Source organism: Panulirus ornatus, chromosome 30, assembly GCF_036320965.1.
Source record: "Panulirus ornatus isolate Po-2019 chromosome 30, ASM3632096v1, whole genome shotgun sequence".
In the NCBI taxonomy this organism is placed as follows: domain Eukaryota; kingdom Metazoa; phylum Arthropoda; class Malacostraca; order Decapoda; family Palinuridae; genus Panulirus; species Panulirus ornatus.
In genome coordinates, this window is record NC_092253.1 from 2,923,542 (window position 1) to 2,943,309 (window position 19,768).

The window sequence follows — 19,768 nt, forward strand, 5'->3', positions numbered from 1 at the left end:
TTCGTTTCTTAATGTAGATTGATTCATCATTGAATAGTTTGACAATATGGCCTCATGGCTTGGGTTAGTTTTTATGTTACTTCAATTAGCAAAACCTAACATTACCAGCAATATATTGCACAGAATTATTAGTTTTGCTAACAGATATGAGCTAATATGAGAGAAAAAATAAAGGTAAGTATCACCATATCTCTACTTTATGAAAAATTGTTTTCATATCTTATGTTCCACAGAAGTGTAGCATTCTTCTTTGTATAAAGTAATTAAGATTAAGTTAACTACTGTGTTATAATCATTGTGATGTCTGAAGTTAGAATACAAAAAATAATGAAGAAAAGTTGATTATAACCCTTCAGGCTTCCTGCTTCAGGAGTCACTTCTCTTACTTACCATGAGGCTCCTAGAGCACTCGGGAAGTTGACCATGTCCAGTAGTCAGGCCCACAGTCATATTATGTAGTAATGCACGGTTACTGTGCAAAAGGTGCTGGGCTTTTGAGTAGAAAGTGCCCAGTTTGTAGTGTTGTCAGGATGGTTGATGTGTAGATTGTAAGTGGGAGACTGACTTGTGTTTGTTTGGGGAGTATATGTGTATGTCTGGTGGGTTGGAGTTTAAGACTGAGTTGGGAGTGCATATATATAGTGCTTATTGGGTTATTTCAATGCTTTGTCAGTGTTATGTTTATTGGTGGTTGGGATTGTGTGGATAGAGGTTACTTTACTGTGTGGCAGGGTTAAGCTGTGAATTCTGTGCATGCCTTTCACCCTCCAGCATGTTTAGGCCCTGTCGTTCAAAATCCTTTTCACTCCATCCTTCCATCTCCAGTTTGGTCTCTGCATTCTCCTTGTTCCCTCCACTTCTTCCATATATATCTGGTTTGTCAACTTTTCCTCACTCATTCTCTTTATGTACATACCATTTCAAACATACTTTTCTTTTTCAACCATACTCTTTTTATTACCACACATTTCTCAGACTTTCATTACATACTTGACCAAACCACCTCACTTCACATATAGTCCTCAAAAATTTCAGTTCCAACACATCCACCCTTCTCTGCACATTCCATGCCGCACAACCTTATAATACTGTTGTGACTACCGTTACTTCAAACATATATATTTTTGCCTGCCCAGGTAACATTTTCTTGCCACACATTCTTCAGCACTCAGAGATGACTCACTTCCACTTCCATGGTTCCATTTGCTGCTATGTCCACACCCAGACATCTAAAACACTTCACTTCCCGTTAGCGAGGTAGCGCAGGGAAACAGACGAAAGAATGGCCCAACCCACCCACATACAAATGTGTATACATACACAGCCACACACGCAAATAAACATACCTATACATCTCAACATATACATTTATATACACACAGACATATACATATATACACATGTACATAATTGATACTGTCTGCCTTTATTGATTCCCATCGCCACCTCGCCACACATGAAATAACAATCCCCTCCCCCCTCATGTATGCGAGGTAGCGCTAGGAAAAGACAACAAAGGCCACATTCATTCACATTCAGTCTCTAGCTGTCATGTAATAATGCACCGAAACGACAGCTCCCTTTCCACATCCAGGCCCCACAGAACTTTCCATGGTTTACCCCAGATGCTTCACATACCCTGGTTCAATCCATTGACAGCACGTTGACCCCAGTATACCACATCGTTCCAATTCACTCTATTCCTTGCCCGCCTTTCACCCTCATGCATGTTCTGGCCCCGATCACTCAAAATCTTTTTCACTTCATCTTTCCACCTCCAATTTGGTCTGCCACTTCTCTTAATTATTATTATTATTTTCTTTCTTTCTTTCATACTATTCGCCATTTCCCGCATTAGCGAGGTAGCGTTGAGAACAGAGGACTGGGCCCTTGAGGGAATATCCTCACCTGGGCCCCTTCTCTGTTCCCCCTTTAAAAAAAAAAAAAAAAAAAAAAAAAAAAAAAAGTGAGGGGGGAGGATTTCCAGCCCCCCGCTCCCTCCCCTTTTAGTCACCTTCTACGACACGCAGGGAATACGTGGGAAGTATTCTTTCTCCCCTATCCCTATTATTATTATTATTATTATTATTATTGCTATGATTATCATTTATATATACACACATGTATATATTCATACTTGCTGCTTCATCCATTCCCGTCGCTACCCCACCACACAGGAAATACCCCCCAACCCCTTTACAGCAAGGTAACCCAAGGACAAGACAAAAAAAGGCCACATTTGCTAACACTCAATCTCTAGCTGTTATGTGTAATGCACTGAAACCACAGCTCCCTCTCGACGTCGAGGCCCCACAAAACTTTCCATTGTTTACCCCAGATGCTTCTGGGAGTGTTGATGAATGTTTGGAAGGTGAGAACATTATCTCGGAGAGCAAATATGGGTATGTTTGAAGGAATAGTGGTTCCAACAATGTTATACGGTTGTGGGGCGTGGGCTATAGATAGGGATGTGTGGAGGAGAGTGGATGTGTTGGAAATGAAATGTTTGAGGACAATATGTGGTGTGAGGTGGTTTGATCAAGTAAGTAATGAAAGGGTAAGAGAGATGTGTGGTAGTAAAAAGTGTGTGGTTGAGAGAGCAGAAGAGGGTGTTTTGAAATGGTTTGGTCACATGGAGAGAATGAGTGAGGAAAGATTGACCAAGAGGATATATGTGTCAGAGGTGGAGGGAATGAGAAGTGGGAGACCAAATTGGAGGTGGAAGGATGGAGTGAAAAAGATTTTGAGTGATCGGGGCCTGAACATGCAGGAGGGTGAAAGGTGTGCAAGGAATAGAGTGAATTGGAACGATGTGGTTTACCGGGGTCGACGTGCTGTCAATGGATTGAACCAGGGCGTGTGAAGCGTCTGGGGTAAACCACTGAAAGTTGTGTGGGGCCTGAATGTGGAAAGGAAGCTGTGGTTTCAGTGCATTATACATGACAGCTAGAGACTGTGTGAATGAATGTGGCCTTTGTTGTCTTTTCTTAGCACTACCTCACACATATGTGGGGGGAGGGGGGGGGTTATTTCATGTGTGGCTGGGTGGCAATGGGAATGAATAAAGGCAGACTATGAATTATGTACAAGTGTATATATGTATATGTCTGTGTGTGTATATATATGTATATGTTGAGATGTATAGGTATGTATATTTGCGTGGGTGGTCGTGTATGTTTATATATGTGCATGTGGGTGGGTTGGGCCATTCTTTCATCTGTTTCCTTGCGCTACCTCGCTAACGCGCGAGACCGACAAAACAAAATAAATAAATGAATATATTGGTGGAATGCATGCAAAGTGCCATTGTACAAAGGCAAAGGGGATAAAGTTGAGTGTTCAAATTACAGAGGTATAAGTTTGTTGAGTATTCCTGGGAAATTATAAGAGACGGTATTGATTGAGAGGGTAAAGTTATGTACAGAGCATCAGATTGGGAAGACCAGTGTGGTTTCAGAAGTGGTAGAGGATGTGTAGATCAGGTGTTGGCTTTGAAGAATACATGTGAGAAATACCTAGAAAAACAGATGGATTTGTATGTAGCATTTATGGATCTGGAGAAGGCATATGATAGAGCTGATAGAGATGCTTTGTGGAAGGTATGAAGAGTATATGTTGTGGGAAGTAAGTTGCTAGAAGCAGTGAAAAGTTTTCATCAAGGTTGTAAGGCATGTGTACGAGTAGGAAGAGAGGAAAGCGATTGGTCCCCAATGTATGTCGGTTTGCGGCAGAGGTGCGTGATGTCTCCATGGTTATTTATTTTGTTTACGGATGGGGTTGTTAGGGAATTGCAAGAGTTTTGGAGAGAGGGGCAAGTATGCAGTCTGTTGTGGATGAGAGGGCTTGAACAGAAACTGCAGAAGTTGGTGACTGAGTTTGGTAAAGTGTGTGAAAGAAGAAAGCTGAAGTAAATGTGAGTACGAGGAAGGTTATTAGGTTCAGTAGGGTTGAGGGACAAGTTAATTGGGAGGTAAGTTTGAATGGAGAAAAACTGGAGGAAGTGAAGTGTTTTAGATATCTGGAGTGGATTTAGCTTCGTTTTGAACCATGGAAGCGGAAGTGAGTCACAGGGTGGGGAGGGGGCAAAGGTTCTGGAAGCATTGAATTCAGAATGTGTCGAAGGTGAGAACATTATCTTGGAGAACAAAAATGGGTATGTTTGAAGGAATAGTGGTTCCAACACTGTTATATGGTTGCAAGGCATGGGCTATAGATAGGGTTGTGCGGAGGAGGGTGGATGCATTGGAAATGAGATGTTTGAGGACAATATGTGGTGTGAGGTGGTTTGATCGAGTAAGTAATGAAAGGGTAAGAGAGATGTGTGGTAATAAAAGGAGTGTGGTTGAGAGAGCAGAAGAGGATGTATTGAAATTGAAATGGTTTGGTCACATGGAGAGAATGAGTGAGGAAAGATTGACAAGGAGGATATATGTGTCAAGAGGTGGAAGGAACGAGGAGAAGTGGGAGACCAATTTGGAGGTGGAAGGATGGAGTGAAAAAGATTTTGAGTGATCGGGGCCTGAACATACAGAAGGGTTAAAGGCGTGCAAGGAATAGAGTGAATTGGAACGATGTGGTATACCGGGGTCGACGTGCTGTTAATTGATTGAGGCAGGGCATTTGAAGCATCTGTGGTAAACCATGGAAAGTTTTGTGGGGCCTGGATGTGGAAAGAGCTGTGGTTTCTGTGCATTACACATGACAGCTAGAGAGTGAGTGTGAACAAATGTAGCCTTCGTTGTCTTTTCCTAGCGCTACCTCTCGCGCATGCGGGGGGTGCTATTTCATGTGTGGTAGGTGGCAACGGGAATGGATGAAGCAAGTATCATTATGTACATGTGTGTGTGTAAATATATATATATATATATATATATATATATATATAAGCTGGTGACTGAGTTTGGTAAAGTGTGTGAAAGAAGTAAGTTGAGAGTAAATGTGAATAAGAGCAAGGTTATTAGGTACAGTAGGGGTGAGGGTCAAGTCAATTGCGAGGTAAGTTTGAATGGAGAAAAACTGGAAGAAGAGAAGTGTTTTAGATATCTGGGAGTGGATTTGGCAGCGGATGGAACCATGGAAGCGGAAGTGAATCATAGGGTGGGGGAGGGGGCGAAAATTCTGGGGGCCTTGAAGAATGTGTGGAAGTTGAGAACATTATCTCGGAAAGCAAAAATGGGTATGTTTGAAGGAATAGTGGTTCCAACAATGTTGTATGGTTGTGAGGCGTGGGCTGTGGATAGAGTTGTGTGGAGGAGGGTGGATATGCTGGAAATGAGATGTTTGAGGACAATATGTGGTGTAAGGTGGTTTGATCGAGTAAGTAATAATAGGGTAAGAGAGATGTGTGGTAACAAAAAGAGTGTGGTTGAGAGAGCAGAAGAGGGTGTTTTAAAATGGTTTGGTCACATGGAGAGACTGAGTGAGGAAAGATTGGCCAAGAGGATATATGTGCCATAGGTGGAGGGAACGAGGAGAGGTGGGAGACCAAATTGGGAGGTGGAAAGATGGAGTGAAAAAGATTTTGAGTGATCAGGTCCTGAACATGCAGGAGGGTGAAAGGCATGCAAGGAATAGAGTGAATTGGAACGATGTGGTATACCGGGATCAACGTGCTGTCAATGGATTGAACCAAAGCATGTGAAGCGTCTGGGGTAAACCATGGAAAGTTCTGTGGGGCCTGGATGTGGAAAGGGAGCTGTGGTTTCGGTGCGTTATTACATGACAGCTAGAGACTGAGTGTGAATGAATGTGGCCTTTTTTGTCTTTCCTAGCACTACCTTGCACACATGAGGGGGGAGGGGGTTGTTATTCCATGTGTGGCGGGGTGGCAATGGGAATGAATAAAGTTAGACTATGAATTATGTACGTGTATATATGTATATGTCTGTGTGTGTATATATATGTATACATTGAGATGTATAGGTATGTATATTTGTGTGTGGACGTGTATGTATATACATGTGTATGTGGGTGGGTTGGGCCATTCTTTCGTCTGTTTCCTTGCGCTACCTCACTAACGCGGGAGACAGTGACAAAGCATGAGAAGAGTGGGAGGTGGGTTGATTAGAAAGGGTAGTGAGTGGTGGGATGAAGAAGTAAGAGTATTAGTGAAAGAGAAGAGAGAGGCATTTGGACGATTTTTGCAGGGAAAAAATGCAATTGAGTGGGAGATGTATAAAAGAAAGAGACAGGAGGTCAAGAGAAAGGTGCAAGAGGTGAAAAAAAGGGCAAATGAGAGTTGGGGTGAGAGAGTATCATTAAATTTTAGGGAGAATAAAAAGATGTTCTGGAAGGAGGTAAATAAAGTGCGTAAGACAAGGGAGCAAATGGGAACTTCAGTGAAGGGCGCAAATGGGGAGGTGATAACAAGTAGTGGTGATGTGAGAAGGAGATGGAGTGAGTATTTTGAAGGTTTGTTGAATGTGTTTGATGATAGAGTGGCAGATATAGGGTGTTTTGGTCGAGGTGGTGTGCAAAGTGAGAGGGTTAGGGAAAATGATTTGGTAAACAGAGAAGAGGTAGTGAAAGCTTTGCGGAAGATGAAAGCCGGCAAGGCAGCAGGTTTGGATGGTATTGCAGTGGAATTTATTAAAAAAGGGGGTGACTGTATTGTTGACTGGTTGGTAAGGTTATTTAATGTATGTATGACTCATGGTGAGGTGCCTGAGGATTGGCGGAATGCGTGCATAGTGCCATTGTACAAAGGCAAAGGGGATAAGAGTGAGTGCTCAAATTATAGAGGTATAAGTTTGTTGAGTATTCCTGGTAAATTATATGGGAGGGTATTGATTGAGAGGGTGAAGGCATGTACAGAGCATCAGATTGGGGAAGAGCAGTGTGGTTTCAGAAGTGGTAGAGGATGTGTGGATCAGGTGTTTGCTTTGAAGAATGTATGTGAGAAATACTTAGAAAAGCAAATGGATTTGTATGTAGCATTTATGGATCTGGAGATGGCATACGATAGAGTAGATAGAGATGCTCTGTGGAAGGTATTAAGAATATATGGTGTGGGAGGAAAGTTGTTAGAAGCAGTGAAAAGTTTTTATCGAGGATGTAAGGCATGTGTACATGTAGGAAGAGAGGAAAGTGATTGGTTCTCAGTGAATGTAGGTTTGCGGCAGGGGTGTGTGATGTCTCCATGGTTGTTTAATTTGTTTATGGATGGGGTTGTTAGGGAGGTAAATGCAAGAGTTTTGGAAAGAGGGGCAAGTATGAAGTCTGTTGGGGATGAGAGAGCTTGGGAAGTGAGTCAGTTGTTGTTCGCTGATGATACAGCGCTGGTGGCTGATTCATGTGAGAAACTGCAGGAGCTGGTGACTGAGTTTGGTAAAGTGTGTGGAAGAAGAAAGTTAAGAGTAAATGTGAATAAGAGCAAGGTTATTAGGTACAGTAGGGTTGAGGGTCAAGTCAATTGGGAGGTGAGTTTGAATGGAGAAAAACTGGAAGTGAAGTGTTTTAGATATCTGGGAGTGGATCTGGCAGCGGATGGAACCATGGAAGCGGAAGTGGATCATAGGGTGGGGGAGGGGGCGAAAATTCTGGGGGCCTTGAAGAATGTGTGGAAGTCGAGAACATTATCTCGGAAAGCAAAAATGGGTATGTTTGAAGGAATAGTGGTTCCAACAATGTTGTATGGTTGCGAGGCGTGGGCTATGGATAGAGTTGTGCGCAGGAGGATGGATGTGCTGGAAATGAGATGTTTGAGGACAATGTGTGGTGTGAGGTGGTTTGATCGAGTGAGTAACGTAAGGGTAAGAGAGATGTGTGGAAATAAAAAGAGCGTGGTTGAGAGAGCAGAGGAGGGTGTTTTGAAGTGGTTTGGGCACATGGAGAGAATGAGTGAGGAAAGATTGACCAAGAGGATATATGTGTCGGAGGTGGAGGGAACGAGGAGAAGAGGGAGACCAAATTGGAGGTGGAAAGATGGAGTGAAAAAGATTTTGTGTGATCGGGGCCTGAACATGCAGGAGGGTGAAAGGAGGGCAAGGAATAGAGTGAATTGGAGCGATGTGGTATACCGGGGTTGACGTGCTGTCAGTGGATTGAATCAAGGCATGTGAAGCGTCTGGGGTAAACCATGGAAAGCTGTGTAGGTATGTATATTTGCGTGTGTGGATGTATGTATATACATGTGTATGGGGGGGGGGGGTTGGGCCATTTCTTTCGTCTGTTTCCTTGCGCTACCTCGCAAACACGGGAGACAGCGACAAAGTATAATAAAAAAAAAAAATAATATATAATATAATTCATACTTGATTGCCATCTCCTCTGTTAGTGAAGTAGTGCCAAGAACAGATAAAGAATGGCCTCACCATTCTCCAGCTGTCATGTGTAATGCATAGAAACCACAGGTCCATAGCCACAACCCAGACCCCACAGACCTTTCCTATATTGTTCGTCTGTACGGTGCAGACCTTTAGTCATGGGCTTTGTACTCAAGTCTTAAAGTAAGCCTGTGTCAATAAAATAATTTAACTGAATTGGATTGATTACCCTGGATGCCTCACATTCCCTGGTTTAGTTCATTGACAGTATGACAACCCTCATATACCACATCTTTCCAATTCACTCTTATCTCAAGCACGCTTTTCACCCTCCTGCATGTTGTGGCCCTTATTGCTGAAGATCTTTTTCACTCCAGCCTTCCATTTTCAGTTTGGTCTTCCATTCTTCTTGTTCCCTCCAATTCTGACACATGCATCCTATTTGTCAACCCTTTCTTCATTAAAGCTCCATATGTTCACACATTTCAGTCCATATGTTCACACCATTTCAGCTCTCTCAACGTTGACACACTCTTTATTAACACGCCTCACTCTTACTCTTTCATCAGTTGGCTTGATCAAACCACGTGACAACACATGCTGTCCTCAAACATTCAATTTCCAACACATCCATCTTCTTCCTTACAGCCTTATCTATATCCTGTGCCTCGCATCCATATAATATTGTTGGGACTCCTGTACCTTCAAACATATCAAGTTTTGTGCTCCCAGAAAACATTCCTTCTAAATTCTTCTGTACTCCCAGAAGCTTCACTCCCTTACCCACCCCATAACACACTTGATTCCTTGATTCCATCTGCTGCCATGTCTTCTCCCAGGTATCTTAAACAATTCACTTCCAGGTTTTCTCCCATTCCGACTTGCATCCGAAGTAACCTGTACCTCAACCCTACTAAACATAATAACCTTGGTTTTATTCATATTTACTAATTGAGCTTCTGCAGTTTCTTATTCAAACTTGACACCAGTACTATCATCAGCATACAACTGACTTCCCAGCCTTTCTTTTCCTGTACTGACTGCATACTCACCCTTCCAAGACTTGCATGTATCTCCCTCACCACACCATCAATAAGCAGGTTAGACAACCATGGTGAGATCATACACCACTGCCACTGATCAGCCATCACTCTTCTTTCTCCCTACTTGTATATACATGGTACACACTTGGTAAAACCTTCTCTGCTTCTATCAGCTTACCCTCTCCAGATCCATAAATGCTACACAAAAATTCATTTCTTCAAGTATTTCTCAGACTGATCCACACATCCTCTAACAGTTCTGAAACCAAACTTCTCCCCAAAATGATTCTCTTTACATGCCTTCACCCTCTAAATTCCTATCAACATACAATGTACCAGGTACATTCAGCAAACTTATACATATAACCCTTCCCTTTATGCAATAAGATGTAACTAAACATGCATTTCACGAACTTCAGGCACCTCACCATGATCCATACCTATGTTGAAAGTACTAAACAGTCAATTACGCAGTCACCATCCACTCTGTGACTCGCACTTCGAATACCACTAGGACTCATAATGCACATTTGCCATCCTGTCATCAAACGTTCAGCATTCCTTCAAAATACTCACTCCTCACCCCATCACTATCTGTAACCATTTCCACCCTTAGCCAATGTTCCCGTTTGTTCGTTTATTCACACACTATTACCTTTCAAAAATCATCTTACTGTCCCTTAAAGTTTACCAGTACTCACTCATTGCAATTCTCATTATGTCCTCTTTCCAATCCCTGCACTCTTACCTCATGGTGCTTTCTCTTATACATTTCTCCATTATTTGCCACTCCTTCCCTGTAAGTACCATCTAAAACACCTATCTTTTCTCTCCACTAGCAACTTTCATTCATCCTAATTCATCCCACCACTCTGTATACATTCTAATCTGCCCAACTCCTACCTTCCACATGACACATGCACATGCCAGCATAGGTTCCCTAGCTAGTTACCTCCCATTCTTCATTATATCTCAAATTTTGCCGTTTTACTTAATCATGATATTTCTTCACAAGTATTTTCAAGGTCTTTTCTTACTCTTGCGACTGTGCTCCCCGTTAATTTTCCCTTTTCCAAAATTCTCTATAGCGACAGTGATGTAAGCCACTATGGCAAATGTAATAAAATTGTAGTTTTGTTGGAATTCACCAATGATGGAGACTCATGCCATGGTCAACTTCTTGTAGGAGCTCCTGTTGGGAACAGGCATCATAGAGATATTAAGCTTTTTGGCAACTTTTTTTTCAGTAACAAATGTAGCTGTCAATTACAGATTAAAAGGGCATTCATCATAATTAATTTCTGCCACTCTTCATATTTTGGAAACTAATCTTAAGATATTTGAAGAGTGCATCATTTCCTTATTCAGAAAATAAAACAAAAAATTAGAAAAATATGCATCTTTTATTTCATTTTTGTTGTGGAGAGGCTAGACCACTGAGTGTGTATGACACAAGAATCAACTACATTCTTTTTTATATTTTTGGCTCTTTGGGTTGTTGTCAAATGCCCGAGGCTTTGATAAATCCTTTAAAATAACTTACACCTGTACATCATACACTATGTACATGAAAAATAGATTATTAATGACGAGGGCCAACACTACAGAGACCAACATCTTTTTCCACAGTCCCAACACACACATGTATCGATTATTCCATACCAACACAAACAGTACTTCATGTTTAATTTGTACCAACACATACGCCTGAGGTTAATGGGGCTATCAGAATTCACATCTCACTTTGTCATCAGTTATACAATGGCTAAAGCCATAAGTAATCTGCTACAAAACAGATTCTGCACCTGCGTGGGTCAAAACACTGTTCTGCATTTAAAACAAGATTCCAAGGATGTTGGGACTGAGGAACTTATCAGTAGTTTGGCTTGGGGAATCATTAGGAAAAAGCCAATGATTCATTAACACAGGAAACAAGCTCCATCCAGTGGGGAAATATTAACCTACTGACTGTTCAGGTGGTGCCAATACTCATTGGATTCTGGATGCTGTTGCTTTTTTTTAAAAGCTTACAATAAAAGCATCAATGTTAGCACTTTTCAAGTTAACTTGAAATGATAAACACAATATACATACTGCATATAAACTAAAAATACTAAAGTTCAATGTACACACCATTTACATCATTAAATAAATACAATCCACAAAAATTAAAAGCCTATATGCACTCAGCTTGGCTCTTTATTGAGAGCCCAGCACCAATAAACTTCTGACACTTCTAATTTTACTGGCAGGTACAATATTTAATATGATTGGGTATATGCTGCATAGATAATATACAACACCTAGCCCAACAAAATAGGTAAATAACTGAAGAAAATATTTTTGTCATAACAGAACTGATGCTGGTGTGTAAAGGGGTGGATGGGGATGGGCCACCTCCGCGACTCGTCGCCCAAAAGGGTGTCCGTCGCTCGGAGGTGGCCCACCTGAGCCATCCGCCATCTTCATTGTGCCACACTACCTGAATCAGGCTCCCAGATGGGGCAATGACCGCTTTCACTTGCAGTACTTCCTTGGTAAAATGCCAGTCAATATGTTACTCATGGTACCCTTCCAGAACATAAGGTTCACCAGACATACAGTATTCATAAAGCATTTTCCTCACAAAGGGGCACTCCCTAAATCAGCATCACAGTACTGATCACTAAAGGGTCCACAAGGAATGCGCTCACCACCCCTAAGCATCTCAAAACAGATACTGTCTGAGGGTATCACAGCCTTGTATCCCAACAGGACACGTCTAGTGTTGCTTAATTTCTAGCCTTTCTACATAGGTTATCCCCACTGAAGCGGGTATATCACACGGGGGCTATAGATTTTGGTACGGGCATTGCAACACTGCATGGGGAGCTCTGTTCATGGCACAGAAAAATACTGACTAGGGACTAGCGTAGCTTCTATTCTGTGAATGATTGGTAAACCTGTCCCATATACAAATTGGTCAGAAAAAAAAAAAAAAAATCACCACCTAAATTTTGCTCTATGACCAGGCAATACCCAAAGAGTTTATTTGTGAATAAATGAAAAGAATGGTTATTACAATACAACCTTAATTGTTAGTTTTGTGAATTTTATGATTTTTTTGTACTTTTCTTGGAGATGCTGAATAAAGCTACAATACACTATAACATACATCCAATAAAGTAACATTTTCAAGTAATTATCATTTTCCACTAAAGATCATACAAGAATGTGGGCAAATGCCCCACAGCAAAGATGAAGCAAACTGTTAAGACAAGAGTATGTAAGGCCATTCAGGACCAGTCTAAGTGATGACATCAGTTGTTTCATGTATCTTCATATACTAAACCCATGGCATATAAGAAAAGATAAATAAAACTACTCCACTATTGCTACACCTTCACTATATAACTTTTCGGTGGTCATCTTAAAAGGACATAATTGTTTTAAATACAATAATGCAAAAAAAAAAAAGTAGTTTCTTGATCAAAAAACAATAACTGAATCAGCATTAAAAAGGAAACTTTTTCTCGTGCTTTCATATGCTTTGTGCAGTAACAATCAGAGAAAATAAAAGGTCAAGACTACAGTTTTAACTAACTAGTACGGCCATGGGCTAAATTGGACCTATTCAGCACGAGTGCTTAGGTATTTGGTCAAATGCAACATCAAAAACTGCACATTTAGGAACAAAACTTCAAATCTTTGCTGTTATTTGGCTGTAACTTACAAAAAAAAAAAAGCTTGATGCTTTTTTGTTCTTGGAGCATTACACAGCAACAAAATTATGCAATACGGTTATGTTTCCGGTTAAGCTGAGGGTAGGGAAGGAACGCAGGTGTCTTTTTGTGTGGGGACTGGCTGGGTGATTTCCGTGGGGATTTCATTGAAGTTGCTGGAGCTGGGAGTGGTGGGAACTCCTCATCATAATCATAGTCCATCTCCTCTTCAGATGATGATAAGTACATTTCCGAACTTTCGCTATCCATCCTGAAAATATGAAGAGGGTTACATGGACCTTTGATAATACAAAAATATTCTTACATGGACCTTTGATAATACAAAAATATTCTATGTAACAAGGGTATACATTAGAAAAGCAAACAAGATGAACAAAAAGCTTTACACTCTGAATACATGGCCTAAAAAAAGTAAGTCTTCAATTCTGTTGAAAGGAATATATATCGCCATACAAGAGCCAGTTTAATGTTAAGAATAAATAAATAGGAAGGTCACAGCGGTGCCTATGACCTAGCGTCCACATATAAACATGTGCATAGTTGATACCCTTCTGCCCTTGTTCATTCCCGTCGCCACCCGGCCACACATGAAAATGACAACCCCCTCCCCCTGCATGTGTGCGAGGTAGCGCTAGGAAAAGACAACAAAAGCCACATTCATTCACACACAGTCTCTAGCTGTCGTGTATAATGCACCAAAACTACAGCTCCCTTTCCACATCCAGGCCCCACAAAACTTTCCATGGTTTACCCCAGACGCTTCACATGCCCTGGTTCAATCCATTGACAGCATGTCGACCCCAGTATACCACATTGTTCCATTTCACTATTCCATGCATGCCTCTCACCGATCACTCAAAATCTTTTTCACTTCATCTTTCCACCTCCAATTTGGTCTCCCCCTTCTCCTTGTTCCCTCCATCTCTGACACATATATCCTTTTTGTCAGTCTATCGTCACTCATTCTCTCCACGAGATCAAACCATTTCAAAACACCTTCTTCTGCTCTCTCAACCACTCTTTTTATTACCACACATCTCACTCTTTCATTACTTACTCGATCAAACCACCTCACACCATATATTGTCCTCGCATCTCATTTCCAACACATCCACCCTCCTGTGCACAACTCTATCTATAGCCTATGCCTCGGAACCATATAACATTGTTGGAACCACTATTCCTTCAAACATACCCGTTTTTGCTTTCCAAGATAACGTTCTCGACTTCCACACATTTTTCAATGCTCCCAGAACTTTCGCCACCTCCCCAACCCCATGATTCACTTCCGCTTCTATGGTCCCATCCGCTGCCAAATCCACTCCCAGATATCTAAAACACTTTACTTCCTCGAGTTTTTCTCCATTCAAATGTACCTCCCAATTGACTTGTCCCTCATCCCTACTGTACGTACTAACCTAGCTCTTATTCACATTTACTCTTAGCTTTCTTTTTTCACACTTTACCAAACTCAGTCACCAGCTTCTGCAGTTTCTCACCTGAATCAACCACCAGCGCTGTATCATCGCTGATATATATTTCTTTTCCATACATATTCAACTTATCCCGCATTAGCAAGGTAGTGTTAAGAACAGAGGATTAGAGGGTATATCCTCACTAAGACCACCTCTCCATTCCTTCTTTTGGAAAATTATAAATGGGGGGGGATTTCCAGCACCCGGTTCCCTCCCCTTTTAGTCACCTTCTACGAGACTCAGGGAATAAAGTGGGAAGTATTCTTTCTCCCCTATCCCCAGGGATATATATATATATATATATATATATATATATATATATTTTTTATACTTTGTCGCTGTCTCCCGCGTTTGCGAGGTATATATATATATATATATATATATATATATATATATATATATATATATATATATATATATATATTTATATATATATATATATATATATATATATATATATATATATATATATATATATATATATATATATCCTCCCCTCTTTTTTTTTCTTATTCTCCAAAAGAAGGAACAGAGAAGGGGGCCAGGTGAGGATATTCCCTCAAATGCCCAGTCCTCTGTTCCTAACGCTACCTTGCTGATGAGGGAAACGGTGAATAGTATGAAAGAAAATATATATATATATATAAAGAGTAAATGTGAATAAGAGCAAGGTTATTAGGTACAGTAGGGTTGAGGGACAAGTCAATTGGGAGGCAAGTCTGAATGGAGGAAAACTGGGAGTGGATTTGGCAGCGGATGGAACCATGGAAGAGGAAGTGAATCACAGGGTGGGGGAGGGGGCGAAAATCCTGGGAGCCTTGAAGAATGTGTGGAAGTCAAGAACATTATCTCGGAAAGCAAAAATGGCTATGTTTGAAGGAATAGTGGTTCCAACAATGTTATATGGTTGTGCGGTGTGGGCTATAGATAGAGTTGTGCTGAGGAGGGTGGATGAGCTGGAAATGAGATGTTTGAGGACAATATGTGGTGCGAGGTGGTTTGATCGAGTAAATAATGAAAGGGTGAGAGAGATGTGTGGTAACAAAATGAGTGTGGTTGAGAGAGCAGAAGAGGGTGTTTTGAGATGGTTTGGTCACATGGAGAGAATGAGTGAGAAAAGATTGACAAAGAGGATATATGTGTCAGAGGTGGAGGCAACGAGAAGTGGGAGACCAAATTGGAAGTGGAAAGATGGAGCGAATAAGATTTTGAGAGATCAGGGCCTGAACATGCTGGAGGGTGAAAGGCGTGCAAGGAATAGAGTGAATTGGAATGATGTGGTATACCGGGGTCGACATGCTGTCAATGGATTGAACCAGGGCATGTGAAGCGTCTGGGGTAAACCATGGAAAGTTCTGTGGGGCCTGGATGGGGAAAGGGAGCTGTGGTTTCGGGCATTATTACATGACAGCTAGAGACTGAGTGTGAACAAATGGGGCCTTTGTTGTCTTTTCCTAGCGCTACCTCGCATATATGAGGGGGGAGGGGGATGTTATTCCATGTGTGGCAAGGTGGCGATGGGAATGAATAAAGGCAGTGTGAATTGTGTACATGTGTATATATGTATGAGTCGGTGCATGTATATATATGTGTACATTGAGATGTATGGGTATGTATATTTGCGTGTGTGGACGTGTATGTATATACATGTGTATCGAGGTAGGTGGGTTGGGCCATTTCTTTCGTCTGTTTCCCTGCGCTACCTCGCAAACGCGGGAGACAGCGACAAAGCGAAATAAATAAATAAATAAATATATATATATGCAGGATAAAAGTTCATGTATAATCATAGTAAACCCAATCTAGTAGACTAATGAAAGTCTGTGTACTTAAGCAAACAATATATATACACATGTATGTATGTGGGTGGGTTGGGCCATTCCTTGTTTGTTTCCTTGCACTACCTCGCTAATGCAGGAGACGGTGGTTAAGTATAATAGTATGTGGGTGGGTTGGGCCATTCCTCGTCTGTTTCCTTGCACTACCTCACTAATGCAGGAGATGGTGGTTAAGTATAATAATAAGTATAATAGTTCAAAAAGGAAGTGGGAAAGCACTCATGATGAAAATAATGCAAATTCCCTTGGTGAATGGGAAGAGGACGAAAATGCACATCCAAGAAGCTTGCTTAATTGAATACTTACTTAGATTCGCTAGGAACAAAGAGGGTAGATTTGTTTACTTCCACCCTATAGTTGGTATGATGTGTAATGCAATGAAACTAAAATCATGAAGTAGCTTTCTTACCTTGGCCTTATAATAGGTGGATGTGAAGGGCCTTGCATTTCAACAATTGTTGGCAGCCGTGTGGTGAACTTTTCGGTGGGCCTAAGCTGGCGTAGAGTCCTATTTGAGAGTTTCCAGACCAAACGCTGCCGATGTGGGGAGTGCCTTTGGTTTTCATACTGATCCATTAACTCTGCAACTACCTTCTGGCACTGGTCAAATGTGTCATATGTCACCTGCTGAGAAAAAGTTTGCTGTAATCAAATTGGAAAAAATTACTGTATATATTCTATTCTATTACACTTAATCGCCGTCTCCCCCGTTAGCGAGGTAGCGCAAGGAAATACATGAAAGAATGGCCCAACACACCAACATACACTTGTATACACATAAATGCCCACACACACACACATAAACATACCTATACATTTCAAAGTATACGTTTTTTTTTTTTTTTTTTTCCAAACTATTCGCCATTTCCCGCGCCAGCGAGGTAGCGCCAAGAACAGAGGACTGGGCCTCTTTTGGAACATCCTCACCTGGCCCCCTCTGTTCCTTCTTTTGGAAAATTAAAAAAAAAAAACGAGAGGGGAGGATATCCAGCCCCCCGCTCCCTCCCCTTTTAGTCGCCTTCTACGACACGCAGGGAATACGTGGGAAGTATTCTTAATCCCCTATCCCCAGGGATAAAAGTATACGTATATATATATATATATATATATATATATATATATATATATATATATATATATATATATATATATATATTTCTTCCCTCGGGATAGGGGAGAAAGAATACTTCCCACGTATTCCCTGCGTGTCGTAGAAGGCAACTAAAAGGGGAGGGAGCGGGGGGGGGGGGGGGGGGGGGGGGGGGGCTGGAAATCCTCCCCTCTCGTTTTTTTTTAATTTTCCAAAAGAAGGAACAGAGAATTGGGCCAGGTGAGGGTATTCCCTCAAAGGCCCAGTCCTCTGTTCTTAACGCTACCTCGCTAATGCGGGAAATGGCGAATAGTTTGAAAGAAAAGAAAGATATATATTTCTTATACTATTCGCCATTTCCTGCATAGGGGATTAAGAATACTTCCCGTGTATTCCCTGCGTGTCATAGAAGGCGACTAAAAGGGGAGGGAGCGGGAGGCTGGAAATCCTCCCCTCTTGTTTTTTTTTTTTTTTTTTTTGCTAACGCGGGAAATAGGGAATAGTTTAAAAGAAAAAAAAGAATATATATATATATATATATATATATATATATATATATATATATATATATACACATATATATATATATATATGTGTGTACCCCGGAGGTGGAGGGAACGAGGAGAAGTGGGAGACCAAATTGGAGGTGGAAAGATGGAGTGAAAAAGATTTTGTGTGATTGGGGCCGGAACATGCAGGACGGTGAAAAGAGGGCAAGGAATAGAGTGAACTGGATCTATGTGGTATACCGGGGTTGACGTGCTGTCAGTGGGTTGAATCAGGGCATGTGAAGCGTCTGGGGTAAACCATGGGAAGCTGTGTAGGTATGTATATTTGCGTGTGTGGATGTATGTATATACATGTGTATGGGGGTGGGTTGGGCCATTTCTTTCGTCTGTTTCCTTGCGCTACCTCGCAAACGCGGGAGACAGCAAAATATATATATATATATATATATATATATATATATATATATATATATATATATATATATATATATATATATATATATTATCCCTGGGGATAGGGGAGCAAGAATACTTCCCACGTATTACCTGCATGTCGTAGAAGGCGACTAAAAGGGGAGGGAGCGGGGGGCTGGAAATCCTCCCCTCTCGTTTTTTTTTTTTAATTTTCCAAAAGAAGGAACAGAGAATTGGGCCAGGTGAGGGTAGTCCCTCAAAGGCTCAGTCCTCTGTTCTTAATGCTACCTCGCTAATGCGGGAAATGGCGAATAGTTTGAAAGAAAAATATATATATATATATATATATATATATATATATATATATATATATATATATATATATATATATATATATCCCTGGGGATAGGGGATTAAGAATACTTCCCACGTATTCCCTGCATGTCGTAGAAGGCGACTAAAAGGGGAGGGAGCGGGGGGCTGGAAATCCTCCCCTCTCGTTTTTTTTTTTTAATTTTCCAAAAGAAGGAACAGAGGGGGCCAGGTGAGGATATTCCGAAAAAGGCCCAGTCCTCTGTTCTTAACGCTACCTCGCTAATGCGGGAAATGGTGAATAGTTTAATATATATATATATATATATATATATATATATATATATATATATATATATATATATATATATATATTTTTTTTTTTTTTTTTTTTTTTTTTTAATTTTCCAAAAGAGGGAACAGAGAAGGGGCCCAGGTGAGGATGTTCCCTCAAGGGCCCAGTCCTCTGTTCTCAACGCTACCTCGCTAATGCGGGAAATGGCGAATAGTATGAAAGAAATATATATATACATGGGTATGTTTGAAGGAATAGTGGTTCCAACAATGTTGTATGGTTGCGAGGTGTGGGCTATGGATAGAGTTGTGCGCAGGAGGGTGGATGTGCTGGAAATGTGATGTTTGAGGACAACGTGTGGTGTGAGGTGGTTTGATCGAGTAAGTAATGCAAGGGTAAGAGAGATGTGTGGTAATAGAGATGTGTGGTTTAGGCACATGGAGAGAATGAGTGAGGAAAGATTGACCAAGAGGATATATGTGTCGGAGGTGGAGGGAATGAGGAAAAGTGGGAGACCAAATTGGAGGGGGAAAAATGGAGTGAAAAAGATTTTTAGTGATCGGGGCCTGAACATGCAGGAGGGTGAAAGGCGGGCAAGGAATAGAGTGAATTGGATCGATGTGGTATACCGGGGTTGACGTGCTGTCAGTGGATTGAATCAGGGCATGTGAAACGTCTGGGGTAAACCATGGAAAGTTGTGTGGGGCCTGGATGTGGAAAGGGAGCTATGGTTTCGGGCATTATTGCATGACAGCTAGAGACTAAGTGTGAACAAATGGGGCCTTTGTTGTCGTTTCCTAGCGCTT

The 19,768-nt window shown here is 41.2% G+C and overlaps 1 protein-coding gene across 9 annotated transcripts in view; it reads right to left on the reverse strand.

Moving 5' to 3' along the window:
• Positions 1 to 10,691: 10,691 nt before the first annotated feature.
• LOC139758329 (cyclin G-like) overlaps positions 10,692 to 19,768 on the reverse strand; it is a 139,234-nt gene continuing 130,157 nt past the window's right edge. For 5 of the 9 annotated variants that reach the window (XM_071679591.1, XM_071679590.1, XM_071679589.1 and 2 more), the window contains exons 5-6: positions 16,752 to 16,969; positions 10,692 to 13,279 (exon numbers count right to left, since the gene is read on the reverse strand). In XM_071679591.1, coding sequence (XP_071535692.1) covers positions 13,075 to 13,279; positions 16,752 to 16,969 — 423 coding nt within the window. In that variant the 3' untranslated portion in view covers positions 10,692 to 13,074. The remainder of the gene's footprint in view (positions 13,280 to 16,751; positions 16,970 to 19,768) is intronic. The other 4 variants (XM_071679594.1, XM_071679593.1, XM_071679592.1 and 1 more) reach the window with 1 other exon arrangement.